The sequence below is a fragment of the Eriocheir sinensis genome, chromosome 20 (genome assembly GCF_024679095.1).
Source record: "Eriocheir sinensis breed Jianghai 21 chromosome 20, ASM2467909v1, whole genome shotgun sequence".
Taxonomy (NCBI): Eukaryota; Metazoa; Arthropoda; class Malacostraca; order Decapoda; family Varunidae; genus Eriocheir; species Eriocheir sinensis.
In genome coordinates, this window is record NC_066528.1 from 18,223,559 (window position 1) to 18,250,331 (window position 26,773).

Sequence of the window (26,773 nt, forward strand, 5' to 3'; positions counted from 1 at the left end):
GACGGAGAACATTGCCCAAGCACTAGATGGGAATGAATACAGAGCTAGAGTAAATGCTAGTCTTTAAAGTAAAATACTGCAGAGATCACAGCCTTGTATAGCACGGCAGTAGTTCTGGCTGCCACACACGGCATCACCACCTTGGTGCAAACTGAGGGTGTTCTTTGAGGATGGCAGGGAGGACATCATGGTTCAGGAGCCAACAAATCGTAGTACCTATAGTCTGCCCTAAGGCGCATGCATAGCTAAGCGTATTGAAGCTTGCTGAGCTTTAGCACCATAGGCCCCCTCCTCTAGACCGGAGAAAGAAGAAAAAGGAGGGGAGAGCAAAAGCCGCCGTCCGCACTGGCCGGGCCAGGCCAGGAGCCAGGCGCAGCCAAGGAACATATTTTTTTTTTTTTCTTTTTTGCTACATTTTCTGCCTATACTATAATATTACTGTACTGTGACTGTTCTGTTATATATATAGAGAAGAGGAGAGAGAGAAGTCAGTCCCAGTGATATAGTAAGCTAGTGGTAAGTGAAGAAGTCAGAAGTGAGTGTACTACTAGGAAGAAATATTAAAGAAGCTGCAAGCAAGTGTTTACATATCTCCCTCCCACGGAGTCTCCTGACGGCGACACGGAACCCAAGTAACACGTCCGGCATAACAGTATAGTCAGTGCCAGGGTCCACTGTGTGTCATCCTGAAGGGCACGTCGAGCAAGGCAGTCTGCATTCTCATTGAGCTGGATGCCCACATGGGAGGGGTGGACCGTGGTACCTGCGGCCTCAAGGGCACGGATCAGCAGTCACAGGCACAGTTACAAGATCACGGGTCGTAGGGGGAGGAGGACAGGTTCATGTAATGCAGCCTAAAGAAACTTAATAAAAGGACCTGTTTGAGTGTTGAAAAAAAAAAGCTTTCACCACATAGAAATACACATGGAACAGCTTGCGGGGAGAGGTGGTGGAGGCGAGCAGTGTCCACCAAATGAAGGAAAGGCTGAATGAACGTAGATATGGATCGAGACGGGACTATTAGAGCTTAGTATGGGCCCAGTAGACTACAAATAGGTAAATACACACACACACACAAGAGAGGGAGAGAGAGAACACACACACACACACACACACACACACGAGAGAGAGAGAGAGAGAACACACACACACACACACAGAGAGAGAGAACACACACACACACACACACACACACACAGAGAGAGAGAGAGAGGGAGAGTGTATGTGTGTGTGAGGTTACAAATATAGAGTTATCGATTAGTTTAGTCATGCCTCCCCTCCTCTCTCTCCCTCTCTCTCTCTCTCTCTCTCTCTCTCTCTCTCTCTGCTGTTTTCTCCAGGTCTGATTCCCCCACAAAAATATAAATACATAAATAAATGCAGATACGTATAGTAATTTAAACTATTTCGTGGGCGATTCAAATTACACTTTCTCAGTACTTTCCCAACACATATCGAGGCAGCCTTTAATTCACTCTGACGTTTCACTACAAAAAGTTCATAAAGTCACATCAAACTGCATGAAAACGGATCTCTCTTGCAAGCTCTGACAGGTGCTGAGGGAGAGGAGGAGGAGGCAGGAAGAGGAGGAGAGAGGGATAGGACGATAGTTGCCATGCAGTGAAGAGTATAGTGGCAACTCGACATTACATAAGCAGATGTCAAAGATGAAATTAGAAACGGAGATATGATGGGGTATAAAGAGAGATGGGAGGGAGGGAAACACTAGGGGAGCCGTATGTCCCTAAGTCCAGTAATAGGATAAATAGCGAAGTGTATGGTAGACCTAGCTTCTGGAAGAGGCTGCACACTAGGGAACTACTGATGGCAAGGGGTGAGGGCCTGAGAGGTTGCTGGTAGGCTGCCCACACCATCACGCAACCCATTCATTGACAGTCCAGCGGTGGGAGATAACGGACGTGTAGTGTACGAGTCCGTTCCTGGTTGTCTTGTGTTCGTTTCGTGTTCAGGACCTATCAGGACGCGTCTCTTTCCTGTTGCGTCTCCGTACCAGTCTAGTCTCGAAATCTAACTTGTAAAAGGCGGGTTATGACTGGTGCTGGCGGGCGTTTCCTGCATCTCTTTTGAATGTGCTGTGATGAGCTCAATGTGGTGACGGAAAAAAAATACCCCAAGCAGTTCTTTCTCTGGCGGTGTGGGTCAGTGAGTAGAAATCAATGTATTAGCCCCGGAAACGTTGTGGCTTTATCCTGGAGCTCTCATTGTAGAGTTAATACCAGGAACCATGAGATATCCTTGTAGTACGCCCAAGGAAATATATTTGTAGGTGTGAAGAAGCTTATCTGTAACTTGTGTCTTGGCCTCCTGTACGTGGTGTGGATAAGGATATAGAAATCAGACAATACTAGTAACCATGAGATACCCTTGTAGTACGCCCATGCAGATGTCTTTGTGGGTGTGAAGAAGCTTGTAACTTGCATCCTTGGGTCCTGTGCATGGAGGTGTGGATAAGGATATAGGAGTTATAACCAGGAACCATGAGCTCTCCCTGCAGTACGCCCAAGGAAATGCGTGTGGGCGTGTCCTGGGATGGTTCTGCTGGTTGCCCCCTTTCCCTCCTCCCTTGGCAATGCCGTTATGGTTTGAATTCATCCCATAAGCACATCCTGTTCTGTGTGGCGTCCGTTGAAATATCTCATGACTCTCAAGAGGGAGGTATGAGAGCTGCCATGGTTTGCTAGGTGGAGACAGGGGAAGGATAGGTAGTGTTAGGTGACCATTGATTGTTCCTTCCTGTCAGTGTGTGGAAGGGAAGAAAAAGGAAAAACTGGCTGTTGACATCCACCTAGCATCATGTTAATGGGAGATGAGGAGTGACTGATGAAGATGTAGAGAAGATTGTATACCACGAAATAGAGTATATAGGATGCCAGGGGTTATATATGCGTTGGTGAAGATGCCCGTTGCTTGTCCCTTCCTGTCAGTGTGTGGGAAGGGAAGAAAAAGGTAAAACTGGCCGTTGACATCACCTAGCATCATGTCAGCTGTTACCAGTTATTGTTATTGTAAATGGATGATGGGAGTGACTGGTAGGGAAGCCGTGAATATTTTACCACGAAATAGATGTAGGATGTCAAGGGTTATATATTGAGTTAGTGAATAGTAACTAGGATGAAATGCAGTGAAGATTATACCCCGAAATAGAAGATGCAGGATGTCAGGGATGGGTTGACATAGCTGGGTTGACATTGTGCAGGAGATGGAGGATGTCATTGGTTATATATTTAGTTGAATATAGTAACTGGGATGGAATGCAGCGAAAACTATAACACGAAATAGACTATATAGGTTGTCAGGGGGCTATATTTTGACAGATATTAGCTGATTTGACATTGTGCAGTCAAGATCATCCCACTAAATAGGAGATGGAGGATGTCATTGGTTATATATTTAGTTGAGTATAGTAATTGGGATGGAGTGCAGTGAAAACTATGACACGAAATAGACTATATAGGTTGTCAGGGGGCTATATGTTGACAGATATTAGCTGGTTTGACATTGTGCAGTATAGCTTATACCAGCAAATACATTACTACGATATCAGGGGCTTAGAAAAAATGTTAAAAGCGAATACATAAAGAAAACTAGTAATTCTTGTGCGTTTTATACATATACGACATAATTTCTTTGAGCTGAAATTTGTGTTACCTGAATCCCATGTTATCGATTTGTGAACTTTGGCCATTCCCGTGATGTCATAAAGTGGAGAGAAGTAGCCACTTAAATGTGTGAAGGAAGTGGTGTTTATAATATTCAAGTGAAGGCTCTCGGAAAGAATTAAAAAAGGAAAGTGAATGATCTATTGCCATTGGTTTGTGAACTTAGCTAGGCCATTCCTGTGATGCCATAAAGTGGACAGGAGTAAAAGTGTGTGAAGGAAGTGGAGAATATATTAAATGAAGACAAAAAAAAAAAAAAATGGAATGAAACACCTGTGGCTGAGTTGAATACGCGTAGGTAACAAGTTTTATACATGTTTTACAGAATTTCTAAGTGCTGAAACTTGTACCGTACTTGAATTCAATCTCCGTCCATCCCTACAAGAGAAAATAAGGACGTTGAACAGTGAAAGTGAAGAGAATTTCATGTGCTATTGTTTAATTCTTGCCCAGAACTACTTTTGGAAGGCGAGTGTGTGAGGAAAGTGGATTGTAACAAGTGATAGATAGAAAAAGTAAAGAAAAACGTCAGAGATGAAGCAAGTGTGTCCTGGATGAATTGAATTTTTAAGACTTGAAAATGCTGTGTCTGTTGAAAGTATTGAAGTTGATCGTTAAGCCAAGTAAGTGAAGGAAAGTTAACTCTAGAAAAGAATAAAGAGGAGAAAACTAATTGGCTTGAGATGAGATGAGTTTTGAGACTTGTGTTGAAAGTAAATTATCAAAGTAAATCGTTGAAGTTAAGTATGTGAGGGAAGTGAACTCTGGGAAAGAAAAAGACTGAATAATCTGTCTAGAAACACCTGTGACCCTCTGAATGAGTTCTTGAGGCTTGTGTTGAAAGTGAATTAAAGTAAATCATTGAAGCCAAGTGTCTGAGGGAAGTGAACTGAATCAAGTGAACTCTGGGAAAGAGAAAAAAAGGAATGTCTTGAAGCTCTTATGTCCATATGGATGAGTTGTGTTAGATAATTGAAGGTGTCTGTGTCTGTTCAAAGTAAATTATAATAGTAAATCTAACCCACGTAAGTGAACTGGGAAAGAGAGAGAGAGAGGAAAAAATATCTGGCTTCAACCACGTGTGACCCTCTGACTGAAATGAGGGCTTGAGGTATTTTAAGACACCATCGCTTCTCACATCAACTATTTCTAAAGGTCAAAGAGGAGATCAATCTGGTTTTCATGAGTGTTTTTTTAAGTTCATGGCACAGAAAAAGGGTCAAACTACCACCAGGGTCATAAAACTACCCCTGGAAAGGCCTACAGTTCCTTCGAAAGCCATGTCAAATATGTGAACTTGGGCGACGAAATGTTTTAAAATACAACCCTAAAGGTGTCTGTGTCTGTGTCAGCCATGGATACTTCAGGCTCAGACGAACCCAACACCTCGCTGGAGAGTAACTTCAGCGAGGAGGCAGACGAAGGGGCATTGAGGAGAGTTGACCGGCCCTCCCCCTTTACCCTGAGGTCAATGTGCAAGAACCCCAGGTGTCCCCAGGGTGCAGGGATCCAATTCCGGTCCAGAATCAGCCCTTCCCCCAGCAAACAGTGAGTGCAGACTATAATCAGTTTTATTTGTGTGATTCTGTGTTTCATTGGAGTTTTGCTAAGTGGAGGTATATCAGCCAGAGGGAGAGCAACAGCACCCTCTAATAAACGCTGGCAAGGATAGGGGATGTGGCTGCTGGTTTTTGCCCGCGGGGGAGGTGTGGCTTTAAAACTTGGGTCTGGCGATTGGGGATACATGGGGAGGGAAAGGGGATGTGAGGGGATGTACGGGAATAGCCACCCCTGAAAGACTCACTGAGAGCCGGTTTCACAGTCCAGCACAGTCTTCGTAACAGCCCGAACCAAACTATTGAATCCCATACAATCCAAAACGGCGAGGTCTTCAATGCCACACTAAATACACAAGACTTTTCCTGTATAGGTTCGTCAAATTTGTGAACTTAAATATCAACACCAGACACTATACAAGGAAATTTCGAAGGCTCTGGTATTGGTTTGGGAGCTTACTAACCCGTCATGAGGAACTGTGAAACTGGCCGTGAAAGAAAAGAGTGACACAAATTCCACCGTAAAAGAAAATGAAACAAAACTAACTTGTATGTATTCATGAGTCATGGTATTGGGTGTCATGCCTTGGTGGAGGAACATACCAGTTAGTCTAGAGGTTTTATTATGTAAGAAGATCTAAGGTGACAAGATAGCTGCTGGGCTGGTGCTGGCAGTGTATATATTTAATAGGCCTGCATTTTCAAACGTATCTCTATTAGTATTAGTAGACGTATCTCACCATGAACATGAATCCTCAGTTATTGCTTTATATTTCCGTGAGGTCAGCTTTTCATGGTCAGAAATGTGGTGTGACTAAATGTGTTGAAGGAAAAGGGAATGAGAATATAGACGATAACCTTCAAGCACATGTCGAGCTGTTCTTCTCTTCTTGCTCCTCACATTAATTTCTGCATATTTGGTTACACGGGTCCTCCAGGGAATAGCCACCCCTGAAAAAAAAAAAAAGGAGGAAGAGGTACTAACACAGCGGGTGAGACACAAATTCCACCTTAAAATAAAATAAAACAAAACTAACTTGTATTCATGAGTCATAGTATTGGGTGTCATGTCTTGGTCTGTAAGTATTAGCATGGTCACAAATCCTCAGTTTCTTATTGTTGTATTTTTCCGTGAGGTGAAGTTTTCGTGTATATGTAACTGAATGAGGTAAAGAAAAAGAAAAGTCCTGTTACCACATCAAGCTTCATGGTCACGTTATTTGCCTAGCTAGGTCGTTTTGTTACTTGTTATTCCATGTATTAGTAGATAGTGAAGGCTTAGTAATGCCTCCCACTCGAATATGGTTCTAGATTTTCAAACGCAGAAACAAGCATGGATCTGCCTAGCTATCGTTTTTCATGTAATAGTAGATAGTGAAGGCTTTGTAATGGCTCCCCCTCGACTATGGTTCTAAATTTTAATAGATAGTCGTCAAGGGAAAAGAAAAACAAGGCTGCAAACAATATATACCGTACATTAGCAACATATGAAAATCCCTAAGTATTGTAGATATATGGCCTTTATTTTTCCTCGAGGTCAAGTTGTCAAGATTTCATAAACGTATACAAACCCACATAACATTATAAGCCTTGGGAGTTAGCTGTTGTATGTCTGGCAACGGGAAGAAGAGTATTAAGAGCACGGTTAATTGGTCCAGCGTGTCAGGTTACATGGAGTACATCTTGAGGCGGGGCTGGGTGGCAACGGGTCAGGTTAGCCTTGATTATGGGGGTGAATAAGAGGAGGAGGAGGAAGAGGAAAAGAGAAAGAGGACTTAGAGGAGGAAAAGGAGAGAAGCAACTGTCGAGGAAGGAGATACACATAGAAGAGGAGGAAGGGGAGAGTAAGGAACAGGAAGAGGAGGAGGAGGAGGATGGGAGAAAGGAAAACAGCATAAAAGATAGTAGACAGCATAAAAGAAGATAAAGGGAAGAGTAAGGAAAACATGTGTCAGGTGCAAGGTGTCCAGTTTAGTAAAAGGGACGAACCATAGTAACGGGAAACTCTTGCAATGTTCTCTTCCATATCGAACCTTCCCCTATAACATCATTTTGGGGTCTCTTCAAATGGCTGCTGTGATTCAATGCGTAATAATTCTAGGCGTTCCTCGTTCTTTATGTACCACGCCACCACAGGAAGAAGGGGAGGAGGAGGAGCAGGAGGAGAGGAAGAGGAGGAGGAGGGGACAGGGTTAATTGTGTGGTGGTTTTGCTTCTTGTCTGGACTCGTGACTCAGTTGTAGTAATAAAAAAAATTGTGACGTAGCTACTCTCTCTCTCTCTCTCTCTCTCTCTCTCTCTCTCTCTCTCTCTCTCTCTCAGGCTTTAGTAGAGATTGTGGGTTTTGTTGTTCCATGGTGTAGTTTTATGACCCTGGTAATAGATTGAACCTTAAAAAAAAACACCCACTCCTGAGAACTCGACTCATCTGTGATCTTTGTAAATGAATACCGTACGGGCTTCATTATCTCTCAAGTGGACGTATAATAATCAGTTTTATTTGTGTGATTCTGTGTTTCAATGGAGTTTTGCCAGAGGGAGAGCAACAGCACCCTCTAATAAACGCTGGCAAGGATAGGGGATGTGGCTGCTGGTTTTTGCCCGCGGGGGAGGTGTGGCCTTGAAACTTGGGTCTGGCGAGGTTCACCACACGGGTTGTTGGGTCCAAATACGTTACATTATTTGGAAGCTTGTAACCGGGAAGTATATGAAGGAATGTGTATTGTAAGGGTATTGAAATGAGTCTGCCATGTTTTGATGCTTCTAAAAGGGATATGATTTTTATTTATTTATTTATTTATTTTTTTTTTTTTGGTGGAGGTGGTGCTATACACGGGTTTAATTGCTTGGTCCAAATACGTTACTTTATATTTGGAAGCTTGTAACCGGGAAGTATATGAAGGAATGTGTATTGAAATGAGTCTGCCATATGTTTTGATGCTTCTAAAAGGGATATGATTGTTTGTTTTTTTGTAGGTGGTGCTATACACGGGTTTAATTGCTTGGTCCAAATACGTTACATTATTTGGAAGCTTGGAACCGGGAAGTATATGAAGGAATGTGTATTGTAAGGGTATTGAAATGAGTCTGCCATGTTTTGATGCTTCTAAAAGGGATATGATTGTTTGTTTTTTTGTAGGTGGTGCTATACACGGGTTTAATTGCTTGGTCCAAATACGTTACTTTATATTTGGAAGCTTGTAACCGGGAAGTATATGAAGGAATGTGTATTGAAATGAGTCTGCCATATGTTTTGATGCTTCTAAAAGGGATATGATTGTGTTTTTTGTTGTAGGTGGTGCCATACACGGGTTTAATTGCCTGGTCCAAATACGTTACTTTATATTTGGAAGCTTGTAACCGGGAAGTATATGAAGGAATGTGTATTGTAAGGGTATTGGAATGAGTCTGCCATGTTTTGATGCCTCTAAAAGGAATATAATTGCTTATTTTTTGTTGATGTGTCCTTAAAAGTTACATTATACTGTACTGGGATGCTGTATTGGGAAATATATGGGTTGGAGTGTGTATTGTAAAGGTATGAGAATGAACCTGCCATGTTTTGATGCCTCTGAAAAGGATATAATGTAATGTTGTTCTTGTGGTTGTGTCAAGGGAAGTAGAGATCCTATGAAGGGAAAGGGTATGTGAAGGGAACCATATCGGGACAGGTGCTTTTTTTTTATGTCTTTTGCGAGTTGTACAAAAGTTACACTCAAAACTAGCTTCGCACAGAGTAAAATAGACGTTGCCTCTTAAAGATAGGTAGGCAGGTATGTATTAGAAGCAATATCATTTGATTTCAACACGTATAATAGCCAATATTAACACCATACGTGATGTAAGAGCGGTTTTCCTAGCTTTTAAGAGTTGCTTTCGCGAGTTTATTTTAACGTAGCTGTTTGATGAATTCGTCAACATAGATATATCACTTTTTTTCACAAGGGTTGCTGAGGAAGACATAAGAAGAACCAAACTGATTTTATTTGATCGTACTAAAATAGAGAATAGTAACCAACGTCATCAGTTTCTGCAGCGTTGCCAGAGCCCTATTATTATGATCTGTGTGTCCCTGAATACCTGACATTTGGTTAGGATGACTTAAAAAGGGAGAGTACCGAGCTGGCACACCTGCGTAGCCTTGAGCAGTGGCCGTAAATGGTTAGGCAGTATAATTTGAAGGCACATGCTGGTTCTATGTATGGGCTACGCTGGGTGAATATAAAGCAATACCTCCATCGTTTGAAGACTAATTTTAGACATGTTTTGTTTTTCCATGTCCCAGACGACTGCCGAGCTATTTCAAAGTATGTGTTCAATAGGTCGGTAATTATACATGTTACGTTATTAATGATGGATGAATATGTCCTCTTTTTATCGTATTTTTCATTTAAATAATTTGAGGAAGCTCTCGTCTACACCATGATTCTTACTTCCTTTGTCTGTTTATTGCTCCCACATTCTCATCAAACATTTCGTGACTTGCACTTCCATATTGGATAAGGCTTTCGTAGAGGTTGTTGTGGGCATTTCCATGGGTAGCTTTATGAGTTTTGTGATAGTTTGACAAGGCTTCCGCACCATGAACGTGAAAACACTTATGAGAACCCGACTGATCTCCTAGTGGCCTTTGAAAATAATTGTTGAGTTGAAAGCGTCTGATAATACGTGCCTTGAACCATAATGCTCACTTCTTATCTTTCTATATACCCAGCATTTTGGATTAACATGTAGGTAGATATACACGGATTACATCAAATAAGGGATATGTCTGGGGCTCTCATGCTAACGGGGCGAGATGGCGGTGCAGACAACAACGGGGTAGGATAATAGATGTGGGCGGGATGAGGGTTCAGACCAGAGCTAGAGACAACGGGATGGTATGAAGGTGTGGGAGGAGTCATGGGGTCGCGGGCGAAGCGGCATGCGGGTGGGGTGACCTTCCTGCCTGTGTGGGTGGTGGATCAGCCCCTGGCGGCATCCCTTTTCCCTCCCGAGTCTCTCCACTCCATAACGTGACCCCCCAGACCTCCCTTGCTCCCTTGCTTTTCTACCCTTGTTTCATGCATTCCACTCATCCTTTCACTCCTGTCATTACTATCTCTCTATCTTTCTACTCCTGTTTCATTCCTCTCGTCCTTCCTGCCTCAAATCCACCTCTCTATTCCTGTTTCTTGCATCCCACCCATTCTTCCACCCCTGTCTTGTTGGGTGAGGACGAGCCTTAAACGTGAAGTGAATACCATCAGGGCGTATTACTAATGTTGTTTGACCATGATTCGGCGATCTTAGCAGAGGCTTTGTTATCCGTCAGTAAGGACTGTTTAGTGTGCAAATGTTTAAAGGCCCCTTGACGTCATCGCTGCTTACAGAGGAACATCACGGAATTATTTTTATGTATGTGTAGTGCTTCCCATAGCGTCGGTAGGCACTCTTGGGGGGACCCAGTGGATGGCCCAGCCCGATAGTGGCGCAGACGAATTTTATTTTCAGTGGCTACCGTGACTTGCTTGGCCCATGCTGCTCCTCTTGACCGAAGTCGCTAAAATTAGGGTTGCTCGAGGATCTGGACACTGCATGTAGGTAATCTTCCGGCAGTCGCTGATAGTTGAAAATAATTGTTAGCGCCTTGTGGTGGAACTTGAACTGCTTGAACCCGGATCCTCGGGTCACCATGTCTGCGGGCTGACCACTCGGCCACCTCCTTCCGTTAACGCACGCATGTGTATGTATGTATATGTGAATGTATGTATGAATGATGTATATATGTATGTATATTTTGCTGTGTAAATATGTTGGGCTTCGGCAACACCAAAGGCTTAAAATACTGGTCTTACTGATTTGATTTGTGTGTGTGTGTGGGGTGTGGGGGGGGGGGGCGGGGGGAGAGTCTAGGTCATTCACCATTCACTCAAGGTTCCACGTGCTTGGATAAATGTATAAGTTATCCAATCATTCATTCCCTTGCGGCAAGGAATCTTCGTTGCTTCAGGAAAAGGAAGTGATTTGGTGAGAGGATGTGGCCGCCTATATATGGGGCACATTGTTCACACCTTCCAGCTAAGTCACCTTATATAATTAAAGTTCAACTGGTCTTCCATGACAAGGCTTGCCTACTGTACTTGTATTGAGATTACCCACAGTCGAGGCTCATAACGGCGTCTCTCTCTCTCTCTCTCTCTCACACACACACACACGTAAGGGGGGCAGCAAGCAATGGGCCGCCTCACCAAGCACCCTCCTCCGCACAGGCCCGTAGGAGTCAGCGGTCCGTGGCCAGGCTTCACCACCTCCGGCCCGCTGTCTAGCCTTGCAGGAGTCATGTTTCACAAAATGGACTGCAGGGTGGGTGACAACAAACAAGACCTTGGCTATGCTCAAGGAAGCGACTCACACCCGGTTTTATCACCCTCATAGGCTCCACATGAAACCCGTGGACACGTGTGTTTGGGAGTTCTTCAGTGTATAATTATTTTGTACGTATGTACGTAGATGCATGAGTCATGAGTCTGGGTGGACGGCGTGTACGTGGGGTTGTGGAGTCCAACGGCGGCGTCTGGCAACCTTGACATTGATTCGGGCAGCAGCAGACTTCATAATAGTGGCGGACGTCCCCTGCATGCAACGTATTCAGACTATAAAATGCTCCTTAATTATACTTTACAAACATTTGGGTCCTTGCCGTGACCACCTGGCCCAATACGTGGCTGATGCGACTGCGGGCGATTATGTAGTAAATGAGTAGCATAACATTCAGGATATTGTCAGCAAGGTGGGCTAGTGGTTGAAGTGTGCCCAGGCAGAGTGGAGTTTCACAGTTGTGTTGATACTGGTTAGCAGGACATCCTCTGACCAGGAAGAATGACTGGTTTGGTTGCAGTCCAGTTTTCCACTATTTTTAGGCAATAAAGGTCCGATGAATGGAAACAAAAAGGACATCGGTCTCATGGCACTGTTACGGTCATTAGGGAGGAGTTTAGGGGATTTACTAGACAGAGAATCCTTGGTCATTGCTTGCATGGTTATAATGATGAACGAAACGCTTGGGCTGGGTCTGCTTTGTATAGTAATGGTACTGCATTGTAGTTTGTATTGCATTTGTATTGGGAGTACGTTAGGTTAGGTACTATGTGCGTGTATACACATAACCTAACTTAACCATGTCTACCCTGACACTATTGATTCCAGAACTACAGCTTCAAAAAAGTGTGCTGTATATTTTCCATGGGTAAATTATATGAGCCTGGTGATAGTTTGACAAGGTTTATGCACCATGAAAGTGAAAAACACTTATGAGAACCCAACACATTTCCTTTGTAGCTTTTGTAATTTTTTTTTTGTGTGTGTGAAAGCCGGAAGCATCTGAGAATATGGGTTTCTACCCAGAAAATCAGTTAGCACAGCTGTCTATAACCGCTGGAAATGTGTGATATTATGTGTTCAGTCAGATCATGGTCATATAGTTAGGTTATGTGTATTCACGCATAAAGTACCTAACCTAACGTACTCCCAATACAAATGCAATACACTTTACAGACTCACTCTGGCTTGGTGTAACTGTTTCCAGCGTTACCAAATTATCGTACTCAGCCACTCAGCACATCGTATTTTTCGGTTTTTGACTCACAGCTATAGGAAACAAACACCAACAAGTAACACTTTTAACAATAACTTCACCTAGAATCGCGTTATCTGTGTGGCTACGAAAGTTTTGGGCCCTGGAACTGATGAATGCGATGTTTTGAGTACGATAATATGGTAACGCTGCTCTAAACTCCAAAGTGATAGGCGTTCTTCCTTTACCCGTATGCTCAGACGCTTTCGACTCCCAACAAATATTTCCAAAGGTCACAAAAGAAGAGTAGTCGGGTTTTCATGAGTGTTTTCACATGCATAGTACAGAAGCCTTGTCATACTATCACAAGCCTTATAAAACTACCCATGGAAACACTCTCAACAACCTCTACGAAAGTCTTATCAAATGAGGGTGTGTAAGCCCAGTAATGTTGGAGCATGTAGGCATTTGTTATAATCTACATAAGCTAGGAATGTGCACAGCTATCATCTTTTGCGGGATAGTTAACGAATGAGTATTAACTGGAGGTGTGCATTTGTATGAGACTGATCCAACATAATTTGAAAGGGGAGAGAGAGAGAGAGAGAGAGAGAGAGAGAGTTAAGTATGTGTTTACAATCTTGACCTTTAAGATAAAGGATATCCGTCTCCCAAACGTATTCTCTCTTTCTCTCCCTCTCTCTCTCTCGGTGATTCTGTGATGGCAAGACGTGTGGTTGTGGTTGCCTTGCTCGCCCTAGGCTATGGAGGCGCCCTCTGCCTCGCCTCGGCCTGGGACTGTGCCAAGCCTGATCAAGTCGTGAATAACACCGTTGAAAGTGTTTATTACAAATATGCAGACCAACCGCAAAAAAGCATGTCGACATCGTTATACGTGAAGCCGGGAAGTGACTTTAAGGCTGTCTGCGTCAGGGCGAGGAACGAAACTGTAGAACCAATTGAAGTTTGTTTTCCTGGTGAAAGAATGGAGCTAAACAGTACCACGTGGAATCTGTTGAAGGTGAAAGTAGAGGTCGTGAGTTATGTTTTCAGTTATTCGATCAGATTTCGTCTGGAGGTCGGCAGTAATACCAAAACGGAAGAGAAAGCCTACAGTACATCGGCTATCACACGTTTGAGAGTTTTAGCTAATGGCACCTCGGAATGGCTACTCGAACCACCAGACCCCTGCCCTAACACCACCACTGAAAACCCTACCTCTACCCCTCCATCCACGTCTTCTTTCAACTCTCTGACCACTGAGGACCAAGAACACTACACTTCTACCGAGATCCCAGCAGAAGTTTCAAAACCTCAGTCGCTGATGGTGATTATAGTGCCTGTGGTGGCGGTGACATTGGCAATAGTGGTGGCCATTTGGAAGAGGCAACGGAGACCTTCGACCCAACGTTAGTATATTCTTATGTGTGTGAGAGAGAGAGAGAGAGAGAGAGAGAGAGAGAGAGAGAGAGAGAGAGGCGTCGTGTTATAGTGGACCCGCCCTTTTCTCTCTGCGTCCCTTTGTGTGGGGGGATGGAAGGCTCGGGTCCTCCTTGTATAGATGAGCCGACCATATCGTTGTCTTTTGTAGGCCTCGGTGTGGCGTGGCGTTGTCTGAGGCGACTCCAGGGGTTAATATTTTCTCTGCTTTCTCGTTAGTGTGTGTGTGTGTGTGTGTGTGTGTGTGTGTGTGTGTCAGGAGGATGCCATTGAAGATTATTATTATTATTATTATTATTATTATTGTAGGTAGTAGAAGTAGTAGTAGTAGTAGTAGTGGTGGTGGTGGTGGTGGTCGTAGTAATATGCTGTTCATAAAATTACGTATATAATATTAGCCGCTACGTGTGTGTGTGTGTGTGTGTGTGTGTGTGTGTGTCGGCAGCTGGTCACCATACTACTATATTGATCGGCGGGTGTGCGAGGGAGGGCCCACCACCACCACTACCAGCAGCAAATAGTTCTCCACGGTTGTCCAGCACCACCAAGGACCATCCCTGCTTGACCGTGACCAGCCTCGCCTGTGTTGCGTCATCCACACACATATCACGTGACGCACAGCTACATGTTGACAGCGCGGCGCGGGAACTGAAAAAGATAGGGTCGTATAAGACATTTCGCCGCCCAAGAACACTAATTTGACACGGCTTTCGTAGGAGTTCTATGACCCTGGTAGTAGTTTGACCCTTCTTCTGTACCATGAACTTAAAGAAACACTCATTAGATCCCGATTGATCCCCTCTTTGACCTTTTGAAATAGTTGATGTGAAAAGCGAAAGGGTCTTGTATAATACTGATATATGTAGCTGAAATTATAAGACGCTTTGCTATCTCACATCACCTATTTCTAAAGGTCAAAGAGGGGTTAATTCAGGTTCTAATGAGTGTTTTTTTAGGCTCAGGGTACAGAGGAAGGATGAAACTACCCCTGGAAATGCCCACAACTCCTACGAAAGCCTTGTCAAATATGTGTTCTTGGAATGTCTCATAATACGACCCCATGGCGGCCTTACAAAACACTTTCGCTTCTCACATTATCTCTTTCTAAAGGTCAAAGATGGGGTGAATTGGGTTCTAATAAGTGTTTCTACAGGTTCATGATACAGAGGAAGGGTCACATTATCACCAGGGTCATAGAACTGCTCCTGGAAATGCCCACAACTCATACGAAAGCCTTGTCAAATATGTGTTCTTGGGCGATGAAATGTCTTGTAATACGATCCTAAATGCCTGCTGTGTAGACTGAAAAAAAATGTGTCTGCTGGTGTATAAACTGTATATTCATCTAGCTTACCAGCGTTTGAGGAATGTCTTCCCTTCATCGTCGGCTTGGAAACGCCTTTTGTTATATATTTTTTCAGCTCAAGGACGAAAATTAATGTGAAAAAAGCCCGCTAATCACTGCTCCTATATAAGAACGTTTAGATGAGTGACCATAAGGGACATGACATGGTTTATCAATATGCAACTACTTTCTACGCCAGATAGATAAATTATGGGAGAATCTCATATAGCCTACTTGAATGGCTACTCGGAATGTACTGCAACTATGGTCCTCGCAAGACATTTATATACTAACTTTGCCAGATAGATAAATTATGGGTGAATCTTATATAGCCTACTTGAATGTCTACTCGGAATGTACTGTAACTGGTTCTCGCAAGACATTTATATACTAACTTTGCCAGATAGATAAATTATGGGTGAATTTTATATAGCCTACTTGAATGGGTACTCGGAATGTACTGTAACTGGTTCTCGCAAGACATTTATATACTAACTTTGCCAGATAGATAAATTATGGGTGAATCTTATATAGCCTACTTGAATGTCTACTCAGAATGTACTGTAACTATGGTTCTCGCAAGACATTTATATACTAACTTTGCCAGATAGATAAATTATGGGTGAATCTTATATAGCCTACTTGAATGGCTACTCAGAATGTACTGTAACTATGGTTCTCGCAAGACATTTATATACTAACTTTGCCATATAGATAAATGATGGCCAAATCTTACATACTCGCGTGGCTATATACTCAGAATGTAACTATGGTTCTCGCAACAGACATTTGATAAACGAAAGGTTGGTCCATATCCTCAGCCATATCAGGGCACACACATCCACATTTGATAAGGCTTTCGTAAAGGTCGTTGTGTTAGTATTTCCATGGGTAGTTTTATGAGTATAGTATAGTAACAGTTTGACAAGGCTTCTACACCATGAACAGGAAAAACACTCATGGGAACCCGACTATTCTTTGCGGCCTTTGGAAAGATTTACTGAGAGTCGAGAGCAAGGGCCATATTTTTAAACATTTCTGCGCCCAAGAACACGTAATTTACTAGTCTTTCGTGGGAGTTTAGGGCATTTCCAGGGGTACTTTTATGATCCTGGTGGTGGTCTGAGCCTTCTTCTGTACCGTGAACCTAAAAGAAGACTCATTAGAACTCAATTAACCTCCTTTTTGGACTTTGGAAATAGTTGGTGTGAAGGATGAGAGCATCTGACAATACCAACCAAAGATGTTATGCAAATGATGACACATGGGTGAGCTGTGAAGGGTGGCGTGACGGGAGGTGTAGGTGTGGGTGTGGGTGTGCGGGCATGTGGCTGCTGCATCACTCCGCCAAACACTCCAAGCGACCTTCACGCTGGAAGAACATACGGAAGTGAAAGGATGGTGGACATAGGCGGAGAGAGTGAGTGGTGACCATGGACCATACCCACCTACGCTATCCTATGCTTTTTTTTCTTTTTGTTGTTGCTGTTGATGGGTGGCTTCCTAAGAACACCCGGTTTTGGTGGCCTCGTAGTATTTCCTTTGTCATGTTTTTCTTAATGCTGTATTCGTTAGCTAAGCATGGTCCAGTATTACCCGGCACGCTGTTGATGGGTGGCTGCCTAAGAACACCCGATTTTGGTGGCCTCGTAGTATTTCCTTTGTCATGTTTATCTTAATGCTGTATTCGTTAGCTAAGCATGGTCCAGTATAACCCGGCACGTAGTTTCTATTAGTTACGGGTATCACGAGCATTTGCTGACGATGATGTGGCTTATTCTGCATCGTAATGGGACCTTCAGCGCGTCTTTGCTCCCCCTGAACCAACAAACAACCCGACCAACGTTGCCAGATTGTCGTACTCAGCCTCCCATGTTTGCCGATTTCCGACCCCAAACACTGCCTCCTCGACCCCAATAACTGCCTTCTTATACAGTTATCATTAAAATGGTTAATTATTGGTGTTTATGGCAATAGCTATGGCTCGGAAACCGGTAAATACGAGGCTCTGAGTACGATAATCTGGCAACGGTGAACCCGACAGCTTTTTTTCTTCCTTTTCACCAGCCGTCCGTGTCTGTCTTTATTCTGCGTTCTCCGTCGACCTTCACACACCAAACAACAGGAGCCACAACCCATATAGGACAAGTTTTCTGCTATATAGTTGAAATGCGTTTATTTTCGAAGAATAAGATGTAAACAGCATATACCAGAGGGCAGAGAGATCTACCTATTGATGTGCTTGAAAAGAAAACGGATGGTATGCTAGAACTCAAGTGCAAGATCTTGTCTACCGATCTTCCCAAAACGACGTGAACGCATAGGAAGGAGTAGATGGATGCTAAATAGTTGAAATGTGCTTATGGTTGAAGAATACTAGGCCCGTACCAAGAGTCGTAAAGGTTTAGCGACGAAGATCGAAGGGAAGGACGGTGCGTATCTATAGTCACTAGCATTTTTGGAACGAAGGTCTGCGGGAGAGACGAAGAGAGGGCAAGGTCTACCCCGTGTCTTCCCTCATACCTTCGCTAGTGTAAGCAGCATATACCAGAGAGGACTTTTGATACGCTAGAGAAGACAGCGAATAGTATGCTACAACTCAAATGCAGGATCTTGTCTACCTATCTCCCCAAAGCGGCGTGAACGCATAGGAAGGAGTTAATGGCACTGTCGTTAATTTACATATTACAGGAGCGTTCCAAGGTTAGCTGCGTGGCTCTTCCCGAACAGGAGGATGATCTCACCTACAGGAAACACCCCCTCCTCCCCCTCCTTGCTCACACCATAGCCCCCTCTGCCACCCTCCCCCCTCCTGGCTCTCACCATATCCCCGTCTGCCAGCCTCACCCCTTCACCGCCCTGCACCCCCGTCCCTCGTCTGCACACATGGCCTCTGCAAGACTAATGTGCTTATCAGAGGTTTAAGTTGCGCCATTTTTAGCTGAGGCAGTGAAGGGTCTCCCATTCGCCCTCTGTCCCCAGTGGCTGTGTGAGGGTCCAGACACACGCAAAATAAAATAGAAAATAAATAAATGAATAAATAAGACAAAAAAAAAAAAACACTTACAAGACCCCTATGACAAAAAATGGACAAAAAAATCTGTTAAAGTGTAAAATAGAGCAAAACATCCACAGTCTTTTTGTTTTTGTTTGTTTTTGGACTTTCATGATTTTTTTTTGTCCTCCCAGCTATGTGATGATGTAATTGGATAAAAACACACATTGGACCAGTGAATGAAATAAAACAGTAAAGAAAAGGAAAATACAGATTGGTCTAGAGTACAAAACAGTAAAAGAACAACAACAACAAGTGGAGAAAAAAAAACACATTGAACCACTGAACACACACACACACACACACACCTCAAAACGCGTGGGATCTTCCTCAGGCGGGGTGGTAACGTTACCCTTTGCCCTCTAGCCTTTAACATATCGGCAGGACGTGAAGGAGATTAAAGCCCGTATTCTTACACGTCTGAGGCTCCCATCACGACTCTTTCCTAAGGCCACAGAGAAGATTAACCGGGTTTTCATGGGTGATAGGACGGTATTCTCAGAGGCTTCCACCCCTCTCATCTACTATTTCCAAAGTCCAGAAAAGGAGATTAATCGGATTCTAATGAGTGTTTTTATATGTTCATGGTACAGAAGAAGGGTCAAACTACCACCAGGGCCATAAAGGTACCCCTGGAGATTCCTATAACTCCTAGGAAAGCCTTGTAAAATATGTGTGCTTGGCCGTCAAAATGTTTAAGAATACAACCCTTACACGTCTGAGGCTCCCATCACGACTCTTTCCTAAGGGTTTTCATGGGTGATAGGTCGGTATTGTCAGACGCCTCCGCCTCTCACATCAACCATTTCCAAAGGCCGAAAATGTGATCAGTCGAATTCTAATGAGTGTTTTTTTAGGTTCATGGTATAGAAGAAGGGTCAAACTACCACCAGGGTCATAAAACTACTGGAAATGCCTCAAAACTCTTATGAAAGGGTTGTTAAATATGTGAGTTTGGGCTCAAAAATGTTTAAAACTATGGCCCATACTCTCGTTCAGGATGCAGACGTTGGGTAAAACTATCACTGGCAAGACGAAACTGCCCGTGAACATCCCAGGAACTTCCACGAGAGGCTTTTCAAACGGGCGAACTTACACTGGCCAAAGTTCACGAGCCTCCTCTGAAATAGCGAGGGTGGAGGTGAACTTGACGTCAGCACCGCACATAGCACACCTTAGCAGTTCCATCTTCGAGGAGGGCGTTATTAATAGCTCCTCGGCGCCGTAGGGACGAGGCATGCAGGGGGGGACACCGTGGCTTCGTGGGACGCTAAAGGGCATTACCATATGAGTGTGACGTGCGTGTGGTTGCGGCCTGGACGGGGCGGAAGGGAACTGAGCATGTATAGAGGGAGAGAGTGTAGGATGGGCGTGAGAAAAGTGTTCGTAGGAGAGAGAAAAGAGTGCTGGGTGAAGAAGAAAGGGATATAGGATGGGCGTGAGAAAAGTGTTCGTAGGAGAGAGAAAAGAGTGCTGGGTGAAGAAGAAAGGGATATAGGATGGGCGTGAGAAAAGTGTTCGTAGGAGAGAGAAAAAGAGAGCTAGGTGGAGAAGAAAAGGAAGGGTCGTATTTTAAAACATTTCGTCGCCCAAGTTCACATAGTTGACATGGGTTTCGTAGGAGCTGTAGGCCTTTCCAGGGGTAGTTTTATGACCCTGGTGGTAGTTTGACTCTTCTTCTGTGCCATGAACCTTAAAAAACACTCATGAAAACCCGATTGATCCCCTCTTTGACCTTTAGAAATAGTTGATGTGAGAAGCGATGGTGTCTTAAAATACGGCCCATAGGATGGGTGTAAGTGTTCGTAGGAGAGAGAAAGTGTTGGCTGAGGGACAAGAGAAAAGGAATGTAGAATGAACGTTGAGAAAGGAAGAGGCCGTAGGTGAGGGAGAAGAAAGGGGTATAGCAGTTGTAGTGCCTCGCAGTCTGATGAATATGAAGGCAAGATTATTAGTGTGTTATGAGAGTGGCAGAAGAAAAAGAGGACTAGGTGAGTTACAGGCCAGACTGAAGAAATGAAGGTGGAGGAAACGAGAAAGAAAATGGTGTGTTTAATGGGTCACTAGTCCACTATAGAGTGTTCGTACGAGAGGAGACTGTTGGACTTGGAAGAAAGGGATGTAAAAGAGGAGCATGTAGAATAGGTATGATAAAAGAAGAGCCTGTAGAAAAGCTATAAAATGGGCGTTAGAATAGAAAACCTCGTAGGAAAGGAAAGAAAGAGACAATGAAAGAATGAGAGAGGGAGAAGAAGAAATAATGTGAAAAAAAGTATAGAGTAAGGAGAGAGAGAGAGAGAGAGGATGTTTAAGGGGATGGATGAGAGAGGAAAAAGTCTCATGATAAGAAATACCAGCTCGTACGAGAGAGAGAGAGAGAGAGAGAGAGAGAGAGAGTATGATGATGATAATAATAATAATAATAATAATGTTAATAGTGATAAACGCAGAAAATATATTACAAATTGATCAACAGAAACAGTGTCGAGGTCCATTCAGTCGACCGGCCGCCGAGGTGCAGGTACAAGGGATTCCATGCAGGTCATCGAGAACAGCCTGTATGAACCCCTGCCCGGCCCCATGACCCCCGCCACCCGCCAGGAACAGCCAGGGACGGTGCAGGTCATCGAGAACAGCCTGTATGAACCCCTGCCCGGCCCCGTGACCCCCGCCGCCCGCCAGGAACAGCCAGGGACGGTGCAGGTCATCGAGAACAGCCTGTATGAACCCCTGCCCGGCCCCATGACCCCCGCCGCCCGCCAGGAACAGCCAGGGACAGTGCAGGTCATCGAGAACAGCCTCTATGAACCCCTGCCCGGCCCCATGACCCCCGCCGCCCGCCAGGAACAGCCAGGGACGGTGCAGGTCATCGAGAACAGCCTGTATGAACCCCTGCCCGGCCCCATGACCCCCGCCGCCCGCCAGGAACAGCCAGGGACAGTGCAGGTCATCGAGAACAGCCTGTATGAACCCCTGCCCGGCCCCGTGACCCCCGCCGCCCGCCAGGAACAGCCAGGGACAGTGCAGGTCATCGAGAACAGCCTGTATGAACCCCTGCCCGGCCCCGTGACCCCCGCCGCCCGCCAGGAACAGCCAGGGACAGTGCAGGTCATGGAGAACAGCCTGTATGAACCCCTGCCCAGCCCCATGACCCCCGCCGCCTACCAGGAACAGCCAGGGACAGTGCAGGTCATCGAGAACAGCCTGTATGAACCCCTGCCCGGCCGCGTGGGGCCGTGACCTCCGCAGCCACCCAGGAACCGTAGCGCCAGAGATCACTTTGTGTCTTGTGTCTCGAGCGCCCTGGTTCGATTCCCGGCCGGGTTGTTGGAAAAAAATGATGAGGCGTCGGTACACGGCTGTTGTCCCTGGCCCCAACAGTGGCTGGGTCGTGTTACAAGCAAAAGTTGATTCATCTTTTGACTAACTCACATGTTAGCTGTGCATATCATTCCAGCTTGATTTTGAATTAGTGTGAAGTATTGTTAATCACTGTGGATATGGGGATTGTTTAGATAAAGTACTGTTAATTAATGGTGCAGTATTTACTATTGAGAATTTATGCCCGTGGTCTCTCGGAGTTACGCGGCTGTGTGCGGAACAGTGACGGCATGACCAGCATCCTACCTGGCGATCACACAGAGGCGTCGCCATCGTTGATCTCCCCGAACTAAACTCCTACCACTGTTATTCCCCAGCGTGAGGTGAACTAAAGCAAGGCCTCGTGAGCGGAAGATGCAGGGAACACGTCCGTCCCAACTCCATCATTTGTATAGCTGTCTCCTCATCACGTCGCAGCCCCAACAAGAATACCTCGCCGGACGCTTCTCTGTGTCTGTAACTCCTGCCAAGTGTCCTTATTCCTGGCCGGACCGTAGGCTGGGCGGCGAGGCAGAACCTGGGCAGATTAGAAGGTGAATTCACGCCTTCGCTTTTGATTGTTTTTGAGTCTATAGTTGTGGTTCACGTGTGGTTAGTTTGTATTTATCTTCCCTCAATGAGATCCCTGCATATGATTTTGATGTATGTACTCGTATGTTTACAAATTATCATCAATCTGCAGTTAGGAATGAATATTATATGTAACTGATTCATTACTTTTAGTCCAGTAATAGTAGCAGCAGCAGTAACAGTGGTAGTAGTAGTAGTAGTAGTAGAAGTTTTTGTTGTTGCTGTTATTGTTGTTAATGCTGATGATGCCGTTGTGGTAATCACGCTTCATCGCCCTGTGTGTCACAATGGCCGGCCGGATACCTACATGTGTTCATAGTTGTCAGTCATTCTCAGACGCTACATTTGAGTTTGTCCAAAGTAAGAAGTGCTCAGCGGCAAGGATGGTGTTGCCCATAACGCTTGAAGGAAATAAACTGATGATTGAAATTTGTTGTCTTATTCAGTGTAGCCTTCACGCCTCCAACCCAGACTCCACACAAGACAAATCAGCAAAAGCCTTATCAGGGAGTATGGCGTGGCATTTTAAGATAGCAAAATGCGCTCCTTATGTTCTTATGTATATTGTTTTTTCTTCCATTTTCTCCCCCCATGAACTTCTCTTCCTCATTTTTTCTTCCTTTATTCTTTATACTCTTCCCATCATCCTCACCTCTGTCCTCCCCCTCCTCCTCTTACTCTTTCTTCTTCTTCCTTTGATCCTTATCCATCTCTTCTTCCTCGTTTTCGTCCTTCTACTTAATTTTCCTCCTGTAACTATACTCATTTATCTCTCTTCATCATTCTTGTCGTCTTCCTCTTGCTCCATTTTTTCTCTTTTTTGACACTATTTCCTTTCTTCTTTTCTCCTTATTTTTTGTCTATATCCTCATACTTATTTTTTTCTTCTTTCCGACACGTACTCATTTCTCCCTTTCTTCCTCCTCCATTCTTTGGGGGGGATTCTGGGGCTGCCCTGTGTAGGCCACTCGGCCTCTTCCAGCCTCCCTGTGTTTCCATGTTCTTATGTTCTTATGTAATGAAGTCATTTTCCCCCACAGCTTAGGTTACCAGTAGTGTAAGTTAAGGGTAGTAATTTCCTCTTATTTCTCTCTTTACTGTAAAATTTCCATGTCCCATTCTTCCTTAAAGGTACATGGTGTTCTCTTCTAACTATTTCCTGCCGGCACGTTGGCGGAGGGAGAGGTGGGTGGGGAGGAGCCTTCATCTATTCTGTCCTGTTCTACCACACGTAGATTACTAGCAGTAGCGGTAGTAAACAGACACCCTCGCCATAGACCGATAGGTCTTCTGGTGTCTGTTCTTCCTATTTATTCCTATGTATTCCAACTCTAACTCCTTCTCGCTGCTCCTCCTCCTCCTTTTAATTTAACAAAACACAAAATCCTAAAACCATGCGTAGCTGCTTCAACGAGTATGATATAATATGACAGTGGCACGCGCACCACCATATTCTTTTGTCACCAATAACCGGAAACCTCACCCTCTTTCTTATCCGGAAAGCGAGCACGATTGTCTCTCCGTATGTCTTTCCATGTAGTACTCACAGCCACGCACTGGTGATGGCGGGACGCGTGGCTGTGGTTGTCCTGCTCGTTGTGGTCTTCGTGGGCGCCCTCTGCTTCTCCTCCGCCAAGGACTGCTTCGACCCTGACGTAGTCGTGAAGGAGGGAGAAGAAAAAATAATCTATCAGAAGAATGAAACGCAACCACGAAACGCCACGTCGATATCGTTGTATGTGAAGCCGGGAGATGACTTTGAGCAAGTCTGCATCAAGGTAGAAGACGAAACGCTTAAAGAAAAAGCTGAGGAATGTCTTTCTGTCGCAGAATGTAACTTGAACAGTACCACGTGGAATCTATTGGAAGTGGGAGCAGAAGTTGTAAAAGATGATTGTTCCGGAAAACACTGCAGGGTCAAATTCAATCTGACAGGCGACGGTTGTAGCAAGATGGAAAAGACACTTTACAGGTCGGAGAACATTACACGCCTGACGGTTTTTGCTGATGACGCCTCCAAATGGCTACTCAACGGCCCACCAGACCCATGCCCTGACACCACCACGGAGAACCCTTCCTCTGGCTGGCCGTCCACATCTAACACCACCACGGGGAACCCTTCCTCTGGCTCGCCGTCCACAACTGTACTGACTGTGATAATTGTGGTGATACTGGCGGCGGCGGTGGTAGGTGTGATCATCTGGAAGCGGCAGCGGAAACTCTCGGGCCCACGTTAGTGTTTTCTGGTGTGTGTGTGTTTACGAGAGAGAGAGAGAGAGAGAGAGATGATGATGATGATGATGATAATAATGATAATGGTGATAAACAAAAAAAAATATATATTATAAGTTGATCAACAGAAAGAGTGTTGAGGTCCATTCAGTTGACCAGCCGCCGAGATACAGACACAGGATATTCTGGGCAGGTCGTCGAGAACAGCCTGTATGAACCCCTGCCCGGCCCCGTGACCCCCGCCGCCCGCCAGGAACAGCCAGGGACGGTGCAGGTCATCGAGAACAGCCTGTATGAACCCCTGCCCGGCCGCGTGACCCCCGCCGCCCGCCAGGAACAGCCAGGGACGGTGCAGGTCATCGAGAACAGCCTGTATGAACCCCTGCCCTGCCGCGTGACCCCCGCCGCCACCCAGCATTAACGAACAGAATTGGGGCTAATGAACTCCAAGCTATGGAGCCCTCCATGATTATGTGTCGGGAAAATAAACATGGGTGGAGGTATCATTTATGTAGTAGTAATAGTAGTAATAGAAGTAGTAGTAGTAGTAGTAGTAAAAGTAGTAGTAGTAGTAGTGGTAGTAGTAGTAGTAGTAGTAATAGTGATAGTAGTAGCTGTAGTAGTAGTAATAGTAGTAGTAGTAGTAGCATAAGTTGTTGTTGTTAATGCTGATGATGTCGTTGTGGCAATCACGATTCATCGCCCTGTGTGTCACAATGGCCGGCCGGATACATCTGTTCATAGTTGTCAGTTCAGAGTTTGTCCAAAATAAACGTAAGAAGTGCTCAGCGGCAAGGATGGTGCTGCCCTTAACGCTTGAAGGAAATAAACTGATGATTTAAGTCTGTTGTCTTATTCAGTGTAGCCTTCTCGCCTCCAGCCCAGACTCCACGCACAGCCGCCCCTTCCCCCGCAGCAGACCCAGCCTTGACCCAGCCCAGGGGAGGGGACCAAGGCGCCTCTCCACCTGGAACTGACCTTTCCTCTGGCCTGTCGCTCTTGTTTCCTTCCTCGGAGCAGCGTCCAGCGGGCTTCTTTGTTACTTTTTTTTATTACAGCCCTTTGACCAGACTCCCTTGCTGTAAAAATCAAAATCTCATCAGTGCGGGGCGTTAGTGAACTCCCCTTGACGAGAGATCTCAAATACTCTTTAATCGTATCTCTGGAACGGCCTCCTGAATCAGTATTCCTAAGTCACCCCTCCACCAGCGTTACCATATTATCGTACTCAAAACATCGCATTCATCAGTTCCAGGGCCCAAAACTTTCGTAGCCACACACATAATTCTAGGTGAAGTTATCGTTAAAAGCGTTACTTGTTGGTGTTTTTTTTTTCCTATAGCTGCGAGTCAAAAACCTAAAAATACGATGTGCTGAGTGGCTGAGTACGATAATTTGGTAACGCTGCTCTCCACCCGAAATTGACCTCTCTTCTATGCTCTCGTTCTTGTTTCTTTCGTAGGAGCAGCGTCGAGCGAGCTTCTCTCTCTCTCTCTCTCTCTCTCTCTCTCTCTCTCTCATGCTACGGAAGAAGGGTCAAACTACCACCAGTGTCATAAAACTACCCCTGGAAATGCTCGAAACTCCTATGAAAGCCTCTTCGAAATGCACAGAATGAGTGTTTTTTTTAGGTTCATGCTACAGAAGGGTCATAAAACTACCCAATGCTCAAAACTCCAATGAAAGTTTGAACATATATATATTCTCACAATATCACAAACATTATTACATTGACACCCTCCCGCCGCGGCCTGGCACCCTCGGCGTCCCTGCTATTGCGTCATTTGTTCCTCTCTTTGCTCTGAAGGAAATCTGGGACCATGTGGAAAACGTTCTTAATTGTTTTTGTTTTGATTCGTTTTTCCTCATTTTCTTCTTCCTCGTCATTCTTCTTCTTCTTCTTCTTCTTCTTCTTCTTCTTCTTCTTCTTCTTCTTCTTCGAGAGAGAGAGAGAGAGAG

General features: G+C 44.8%; 1 protein-coding gene across 47 annotated transcripts in view; it reads left to right on the forward strand.

Annotated features, from left to right (window-relative positions):
- The first annotated feature begins 1,820 nt into the window (after positions 1–1,820).
- The window catches only part of LOC127001312 (protein piccolo-like), a 28,123-nt gene continuing 3,170 nt past the window's right edge, over positions 1,821–26,773 (forward strand). For 4 of the 47 annotated variants that reach the window (XM_050865740.1, XM_050865742.1, XM_050865772.1 and 1 more), the window contains exons 1-3: positions 13,819–14,200; positions 21,108–21,820; positions 25,008–25,169. In XM_050865740.1, coding sequence (XP_050721697.1) covers positions 14,116–14,200; positions 21,108–21,820; positions 25,008–25,169 — 960 coding nt within the window. In that variant the 5' untranslated portion in view covers positions 13,819–14,115. The other 43 variants (XM_050865743.1, XM_050865784.1, XM_050865780.1 and 40 more) reach the window with 42 other exon arrangements.